Here is a 9749-nt window from a genome sequence, read left to right on the forward strand (position 1 = left end):
GAGAGATAGAGAGAGAGGCATAGAAAGAGAGGATAAGCAAAAGAGAGAACAAGGGAGAGAAAGCATCAAATATGATTAAAAATGATATAGAGAAAGTGTTTGAGAGAGAAGAAGAGTGGGAGAGAGAGAGCTCTGAAATTAAAGCAAAAGATAAAGGTGCATTTCTACCACACTACCACACCGCAATCATGTCATAGCCCGGCTTTAGCTTAGCCGTAGCATCAACAGCACAACATATGCAGAGACTCCAGACCATATAGTGTACATTGGAATATACAGAGCCAGAGAAAGTCATGGCGACAGAGATATCTTCGTAACAACAAGGCTCAAGTGCTTTGTATACCACATTGTGATGGGGTTAGTGGAAGAATAATATATTTCAGTGTTGCACAATCATTCATGCTTTTTTACCATGACTTTACACATGGCACAATCAGTTTAGTGCTGTGTTAGTACTCACAGAACACACAGTGTAGCATCAATAGACTAAAGAGCGTAAGAGATCCCAACCTAATGTGGTTGTAGTAAAATCAAGGACAGCAATCCACATGGAACACACACACACACACACACACACTCCCCGACAGGTACTGCCTTCTGTCTTTTCAAACAGAGCTGTTTGATATGTAAATACGGGTATTACACCACGAGAGCAATGCTCCATATTTTCCTACGGTACATACCAATGACAAACTCCCCACTACCACACTTACCAATGCAATAATACACAGTAATAAATATTCATGGTGCAGAAACAATACAAAAACAACTCTAGAGCTGTACAAATCTGTTACTGACATTGCTTTGTGTAAAACAAAGAATTACAAAAATTATTGTTAAAAATTACAATAAAAATGGATTAATATAATAATAGTAATAATTTTTTAAAATATAAAACATAAATAATTCACACCAAATGATTCCAAAAACATAACATTCATTTATAATACCATTGACCCCACCAGACGTGTCTCACCCATTACATTAAGATGTAAATAATAACCCAGTTTAGCTGCTGGCTGAGACCGTATGTGTGTGTGTGTGTGTGTGTGTGTGTGTGTGTGTGTGTGTGTGTGTGTGTGTGTGTGTGTGTGTGTGTGTGTGTGTGTGTGTGTGTGTGTGTGTGTGTGTGTGTGTGTGTGTTTAAATGGCTGGGATCATTTGCGCTGAAATTGCAGCAACATCTTATCTTAAAAACAAAATGGCTAAGCAGACACACACACAAGAGTCGAGACATGACCCTGATTAGCATTGCCAATCCGTTAAGAATGAACTAAAGAAGACAATGCAAGCGAACGCGCGTACACACATATACACACACACACACACACACACACACACGCTCATACAAAACACACACACACGCGGTGGGTTTCACCTTACACTACATTTCTACGCCCAACGTACCACCGAAATGGGCCTGTCTGGAGTCTATTCCATACCAAAATCCAGAAGCCAATCACGAAACCAATATTAAAGGATCAAAGGTCAGATCTAAATTATTGTTGATGAGGATGATCCAGGCCAGACTCATTTCCTAAAACCTGGATATCTAGCCTGATGAGAAGAGATGGACTAAAACAGAGACAGTCACTACCCTGCATTTCTATACAACACACGCACTTGCACACTCAAACACACATATATGAGACAGGCCAGATGAAAACTGTAAAATAATATCTAGAGGAACTCTAATTATGGCCACCTTGAAATCCGCCCTTTAACTCTCTATATTCCCAAGCCTTTCTGCCGTTGTTTACAAGCAGAGTGATTAACAGTCTTGTTTTGTTGCTCGCATCCATCCTACTAGTTCATCTTTTCCCAGGCCTTATTTAGTGCTGCCAGTCAACCACTGAAAGAGAACCCTAATTGAAATAGACAGAAAAACTACACTATAACAAATAATTAGTGGCGTTAAGATGCTTTAAATAAACGTCTCTTCCTCGGCGAGCCATCATAACCGAGTGTACACTCCTCCGCTGTTATACTCCACAGAGTGAAAAAGAAAGAAAGAAAGACTAAGGGAGAAAGAGGAGGAGAGAGAGAGTTAGAGAAATGAGAAGGAAACAAGAGAGTAAGAAAGGAAATAGAGAAATGGAGAAATGGAGAGCGTAAGAATATGCAAGCCTTTGTTTACTGGTGTAAGATGTGGTGGGGAGAGACCACAGTGAGATCAGGAGACATCTGCTAGAGCCACATGAGAGAACTACAGCAGCATTTCTCACAGAGCCCCCAGACACACACCGTGCAAGCGGCACACACACACACACTCCAGATGAGAGCCTCACAACAGAACACACAAACGGAAGCATACACACACACACACACATGGAATGACACACACTATAAAGCTGTAGCCTATATGGGGAAACTGGAACACACATCCTGAAAAGGCATGAACACATATCCCAGAGAAACCGTGGACACACACACACACACACAGACAAAAACACATACATCACAGAATTTGTGTATGCCCTCTTACAGGCATATACACACTGCACAACCGTGTAATTATATAAAAATCTCTAAACCACTCCCTCCAACACGCAGTGTCACAAACACACACACACACATTGACCCATGTGCCAAACCTTTGTTTCCCTGCATGGTGGGTGGGTTGAGTCCGCAGCATTGCCAGCCAGTGCACCCACCCTGTGCCCCAATTTAGGCCATTGCAAAATGGCCACTAAGTCAAGGTTACCAGTGTCACTTTGCCATTGGGCTATATTTGATTACTGTGGAAAACCAACCTTCCCCCCATCCTCTCTCTGTCAGACTCAATGGATCTGAGGTCAACTGCTGTGCCAAGTTAACCGTTTCCCCTCTGCAGGCTGACACACACACACACACATATGTATCCGTAAAGACACACACACACATATTCACACACACCGCTAGAGAGCAGCAGCACTATGATGCATATGTGTCTCTAATTAAGAACTCCAGCCAGCAAGAACAAGGCGATCTGAGACAGGGATGAGATAACAATCCATAAATCAAGTCATAAGATGTGTTTTTATTTTATCCTATTCTTCTGGGCTTCCCTGTGATGTTTCACAGTTGTGGTTAGCCGTAATAGACCCCGCCCCTAGCCTATCAGTCCTAGCCAATCAGATGGATCACTTAAACAAGGACCCAATCTGAGCCAATCATGGCAGTGGCATTCACACTGGGTCTCTTAGGACTGCAAATCCTACAGGGAGAGGGAACATTTCTGCCCAATATATGGCCTCTGCAGTACCCCGTCTATGCTTACACACACTACACGACACCCCCCACCTCCCCAACATAAACACACAAGCCCACAAGGGCTATAGATATTCAAACACATCACTGCATATAATAGTGGTTTGTGACACACTTCAAAACTTAAACATGCGCCCATGCACGGCTAGCCTTATGATGCACACATGTTTCTGCACGTTCACTCAAGTTCACCTACGCCAACAGAGATACTGTATATGAATTTGAAGCACAGCTCCTATTGTTTATGTAGCGACAACATGTTGTGGGGAACGGTGGTTACCTGGGATGTGTTCCTGCTTGGGGCAGATCCCTCTGGGCAACGAGAAGCGGTCATCATCGGCCCCCGGCGTGGCTTGGACACCCACCTCCACGGGGCGCGTGCGGAGTGAGGCCAGGAAGGGCGAGGGAGTGAGGGCCAGGCCTGGTGAGGGGGAGGGGGGCTTGTCCAGGCCCCTGGTCAGACAGGGGGGTCCATGACATCTCTTCCTCTTGTGCTCAATGAAGAGCAAGATGTCCCCCAGGGGGAAGGTGGCCTGGCACTGACCACAGGTCAACAGGTCATGCTCCGTCTCCACGGCAACCCGTAGTGTGCCCGTGCCATTCTCTGAACGGTCCGAGCGTTGTGAGCAGCGTTCCGACGAGAGATCCTCCGAAACGATGGCAGACAGGGGCTCGGCTGTAAGCAGCAACGAGGGAGGGAGGGAGGGAGGGAGAAGGGAAATTAGAGGCATGCTTTGACTTGTTCTCTCTCACCATTCTGCCAAAACTAGTAGTAGGCATCAGACTACACCCCCAGTAGTAGTAGTAGCAGCAGTAGTAGTAGTAGTAGTAGTAGTAGTAGTAGCAGTAGTAGTAGTAGTAGTAGTAGTAGCAGCGGTAGCAGAGGCAGTAGCAGTAGCAGTAGCAGAGGCAGTAATGCCTGGGCGGTGTTGCAGAGAAAAGTGTGTGACTAACTTTTGGTGTGACTGGCATTTGACAGACAGCTCCACTTAACACCCTGTCAATGTCATACTATGACCACTTCTACTTTTACATCCATTGAAATTAGCACGACAATGACTAAGAAAGGCATCTCATCAAAGGCAGGCTTTATAATGGATGTGAAATATTATTTTGGGTTGTAGGGTGTGACAAATAAAGCCTTAGTTTGATAGATAACAAACTGGCATATTTTAATTACTTTTTTTTATAGACTGGTAGTAATCAAAAGTGTAGCAGGAAAGAGACAGTTGGATACTTCAAAATCAAAAGGAAAAATGTTTAATGCTTTTTCAAATATCGTTTTCAAAAATGTGTTTTTCATATTCAAAACAGTATTTATTGGTGCAGAATAATCACGTTACAATGTGTGATAGAATAATAGTTCATATTGGATCAAGCTTGTTTCTCTCAATTCATTATGGGGGATATTACAAATGTTTCCAACATATGTGGGTGCAGAAAAGACGAGCAGCCTGAGTGTTTCGAAATAAAAAAAAAACTATCCTGGACTCTTTGCACGTGTGACTTACAGTTCCTATATAACCACTTTTACAGCCGGAAATCAGCCTTAAGGAACCGTTCAAGTAAATTCCTCGCCGTGGAAGCCGGGATTAAAGCTTGACTCGTTTGAAAGTTGCCTTTTGTCACACGGGGAGTGTCAGTCTTGTTATACACGGACAGACGAGCTGTGTAAATGGGAGCTATTTCACCACAAAGGGAGGTTAGACAGGAGTCTACTATTACTACTAAGTAGCCTACTACTGAGCGGCCCGTCGTGTTTGAAATCTGTCGCTCTGAGGTGAGAGTAGCTTTCTTTTTAGCTTCCTAATGGTTAAGCATCTTGACCTTCTTTACTAAGCTGCCAATTTCACATTTTAATGAACTTAAAACCACTGAGAATCAAAAAATAGATTTCAATTTGTAGTGGCTGATGATTGGTAGGGATGTTTGATAAAATAGATAGGATCCTGTGAACTGAGGTTACATTTATTTCCGCCCAACCTAGAGCCAGATAGATAATAGATAGAGGGAGAGAGTGTGTGTATGAGACAGAGAGAGAGAGAGAGAGAGAGAGAGAGAGAGAGAGAGAGAGAGAGAGAGAGAGAGAGAGAGAGAGAGAGAGAGAGAGAGCGAGAGAGAGAGAGAGGGCGGAATGTGGGTTGGCTCCCACCGCGCGCAAGGAAATATCATTTGAACGAGCAATCCTACACGACATCTGCGAGCGAACAGGGACATAGAGATAACATTGCGCGGTTACTACCCTTAATTTAACGTCAGGTCTACCACCAGAACAGCCGAGGTTATACAACAGCCCTAGGCATTAAATTCACTGGATAAAATCTAATGAAAGCAGACTAAGCCCTCACCTTAAACTTGAACTGAGAGTAGATTTTATAGAGTTGCATAACGCATTGTTGGTTTTAATTACAAAGGGATAAACACATATTTGAATGATATTATTTGATTGCATCTTTTTTTCTGCAGAGGCCTATGCAAAGTATTTAGCACCATATTGTGCCGTCTACATTGAACTGCTTGAAATGGAATTGAAGGAGACGAGAAACCTGGACATATATATGTACATATTCAAAACATGAACTGAATAATATCACTTCCACGTATACATGTCCGGCTCCTAAACCAATGTGATGTAATCAATATCAGATAGAAACTCAAATATAGGCTGCATCAGAGTAGGCACACTGAGATACATTACATTTTAGGCCTATTCCTATAACGTGTGGGATAAACATGATTTGTCACTAATTCAATTCGGCGAGGCAAATCTATAAAAAGAAGAAAAAAACTGTCGTGGAACAATTCTTTTCTAACAGGCTATACGAAAACCACGCTATGTAAGGCAGTACTACACGTGAATACATGCATTTGAAAGTGATTTCATTCTGCATGATATTAAAACAACTGTAATTTCTGCACAATGTGGAAAAAATGGTGTGTGTTGTTTGATGCACAGCCCATAGGAATGAAAGGTGGCAAACATTAGTAACATATCTCTTCTCCCACTTCTGTAAATTCCATTACATTTCAAGGGGTTTGATTAGCCTACCATTAACACTATTGATACCTTCCTTATCGGCAGGAAATATGGACAACTAATGGTCATTTTTGTCCTAATACGAAATATGTGCTAAAAAAACATTCAAACCTTAATTTAAAGCCATCATAGGCCTATATTTTATTCATATGGACAAGTTTTGTGATGCATTTTCACATTAAATAAATCTATTTTTTATTGTAAAATATGATATTTTCGACCATTTCAAATAAAATAAAAAGGGTCTGAAGATTTTTTTATGGAGATTTTTGCGTTTAGGTAGTTTAACAAATTATAGGACTACAGAATGTGACATTTGTATTGAAATGTACCATACCTCTGTAAAAATAACTGTATTCGAAACTGGAGAGAAAAGAGGAGGGGAAACGTGCCGTATAAAATCCCCTTATGCATTTCCCTGCATTCTAAACGTATCCTCAAATATGTAGATTGAGGTGGCGGTGAAATTGATCAGGTTCAAGTTCACGTCCAGTTTCTGATCGTTGTCTGCCTCCTAGCGACGGGATTCCGACACGAACCAAAGCCTGCCGATGCAGCTGGGCAGTATGCCCTGGCTACACTGAAACCCAGAGATATGGCTAAAGCCACTCGACTTCATGCGGAAACCTAATAATGCCACACGATACGATACAATGTTACAACAACGTGGATCTAGGGCATGTTATCGCATATAACACCCTTCGAGCGCTACTGAAGGGACGATTGCAGGACAAATACACGGTGTGGCAACAACGGGTATTGGACATGCTACCTTAGTGATCCTCTTGTTACAAACGCATATTTAGCTAACTGCCTGCAGCTTGTAACATTGTAAACATGCTGGTTATGTATGCAAACTAAATCAACCAAATCAAAATCAACCATATCAAAATAAATGTGTGCTAAGCGGAGTTTTCCATATAGACTAGTTACACGTAAAAAATGTATTATTATTCAACATTTTATTTACATTGCAATTACAGTATAAATAACATTTCATTGCTATTCTTGTTTTGTCTTACCTCAGGGTAATGAACTGCATGATAAACTAAAATAAATACCAATGCTCCAAATTTGGGTTGGTAAAAAGTGGGAAGAAAAATAGGCTATGGAAAAGAAAATGCGTTGGTCCTGTTGCTCTTTACGAAAGCACCCTCGTTTACTAGGCTACTCGAGACAGCATGAAGCATATGCTTCCCGCCACTATATGAGAACACCTTGCAGAATCAATGTAAACACTATAATCCGTTCGATAAGGATATATGGACAAGCAGGGTACAAATAAGCCGATTTTATATATATATATTTCGAGGAGCTACACGCGCGGAGCGCTTGTAAACAGTTGGACACGAGATTTTTCCCAAACAAAATCCACTTCCAGGTTTTTGAAAACCTTCCAAAAATAGCACGAGAGGGGAGAAACCTGCCTCGATCCAAGACAGGCACCGGTACAGGATATTCCGGGCGATATTCTACATAGCTCCGCGGAAAGCATGCATATACCCATACGCTCCGCGTACCTTAATGTAGCCTATGCACTTTGCGGAGGCAACGGGGGCACTAAAGCCAGTGCCTGTGAATGCCATTCTCGCTGCAAACTTCTCCGATTTTTCGCAGGGGTGAAAGCTGGATGAAACTTTTCTCTTTCAGCCTGGGTAGAATATGCTATGCGCCCATATGTATTTCACCCGGGGAGATTCTCCCCTCGATTTCACGGTGAAGTCCACTTGACCGCGGGTCCGTGCAGTCCAGTGTCCAAAGTGCCCGTTTGAATCACGCTCCATGTAACCCAGTTTCCGCTTTTCTGAATGGACACAGTATTGGACTGGGTAGAAAGGAGTGTGGTAAAAGTAGAAATGACAATTTAGATGTACTTACGCGAAAAATCCCGTTTGCTTAAGTGCTGGGGTTTGCCTTGCTTGCGGCGAGACATGGTGGCTGGTGGCAGCGTTCAGCTCGGTTCACATCGGGAGAGCCGGGTTAGAAGGGAGACTCCAGAGAAAATATCTTCATCAATGCCTTTGACATCCAAAATAAATTAGAAATAATACAACGATGGCGCAGGGAAGATGGATTGTGGGATCGCCGTCATGGCTTTTTTTAAAAGAGAGCGAGGGAGAGAGATGAAAAAATGGCAAAAGCCCCCCTGAGCTGCAAGTTCAAGTGCGGACGTGACGTTCCTGCGAACTTGAACGTCAGGAGATGGATGGACACAGACATACAAAACATGGGCAGGGCGAAGCGGCAAAGTGGGAGGAGGGAAGGGAAATAACAAAACCAATGGACACTCATTAGGGGCTGGACATGAAAGATAGACCCGGGGAAGCCAATGGACAGAAAGATCAGGGGGCCGGACAAGAGGTACTTGGGGGAGGGAGAGAGTGAGGGAGAGAGAAAGAGATGTCTAATGAAAGCAATGTGCACTGTGTGTGTGTGTGTGTGTGTGTGTGTGTGTGTGTGTGTGTGTGAGGGAGGGAGGCGGGAGCGGAGGGTGTGTGTGTGTGGGGGGGGGGGGGGGGGGGGGGGGGGGGGGGGTGGACGAAGTGAAACAGAGCAAGGAAAGCCAGTGGACAGGAGCTCGAAGGGGGCCAGACGTATGCTGCATGCGGGGAGGGAAAGAGAGAAATAGAGAATGAGAAAGAAAGAGAGAAACACAGAGAGAGAGACATTTAACAGAGGCTGTTGCATTGGTGGACATTGATCAGGGGACTCGAGTCGGGGCTGGAGCTATGTGGAAGAAAGATAATACATTATTGTAACACTCCTGGTGTGTGTGTGTGTGTGTGTGTGTGTGTGTGTGTGTGTGTGTGTGTGTGTGTGTGTGTGTGTGTGTGTGTGTGTGTGTGTGTGTGTGTGTGTGTGTGTGTGTGTGTGTGTGTGTGTGTGTGTGTGTGTGTGTGTGTGTGAATGCAGAGTGCAAAGTGCAGAATAGGTACATAAGGAGAAAGGGCGAAGCGCCATTGAAACGAACGAAACGGAGCGCGTGAATTAGGGTTGCATGAACTGGACAGACAGGTTCTGGCGAGAGGGCAAGGGGATTAAACCTTATGCGCGCGCGCAGGTATAGAGAACCACCCCGGGACATGAAACATAAGAGAGGTGTCCAATCCGTGCTATACCGTTCTTTGAATCTTCAGAGTTGAGTTTTGGGTTCAGTGGGCGAGGCGGGTTAGTGGGCACTAGGGTCAAACTTCGAGACCAGACACTTTCTGTGAAATCCAAACTCATTGAAGAACAGACCGTGGGAGTCTTCCCATAAGCACCCATGTAGGCTAATACGTTTCAGATGTGTTTCAGGTTGAACCTGCGGATGGGGGAGGGGGTGTAAATACTCACATAATGGGGTTTGGTAATATAAGACGGGTTAAACACCGCCCGTGCAGACTAAATAACGACACCTAAGAAGACATAACAAATGCGATGACAAGAGTGTGGGGAGGGTGGAGGAGAGGAATGAAGCAGC

The 9749-nt window shown here is 43.7% G+C and overlaps 1 protein-coding gene across 1 annotated transcript in view; it reads right to left on the bottom strand.

Moving 5' to 3' along the window:
* LOC139411507 (BCL11 transcription factor A a) overlaps positions 1-8497 on the bottom strand; it is a 45652-nt gene extending 37155 nt beyond the window's left edge. The window contains exons 1-2 of the mRNA XM_071157971.1: positions 8165-8497; positions 3530-3925 (exon numbers count right to left, since the gene is read on the bottom strand). Coding sequence (XP_071014072.1) covers positions 3530-3925; positions 8165-8219 — 451 coding nt within the window. The 5' untranslated portion in view covers positions 8220-8497. The remainder of the gene's footprint in view (positions 1-3529; positions 3926-8164) is intronic.
* Between the last annotated feature and the right edge of the window lie 1252 nt (positions 8498-9749).

Source organism: Oncorhynchus clarkii, chromosome 1 (assembly GCF_045791955.1).
Source record: "Oncorhynchus clarkii lewisi isolate Uvic-CL-2024 chromosome 1, UVic_Ocla_1.0, whole genome shotgun sequence".
NCBI lineage: Eukaryota > Metazoa > Chordata > Actinopteri > Salmoniformes > Salmonidae > Oncorhynchus > Oncorhynchus clarkii.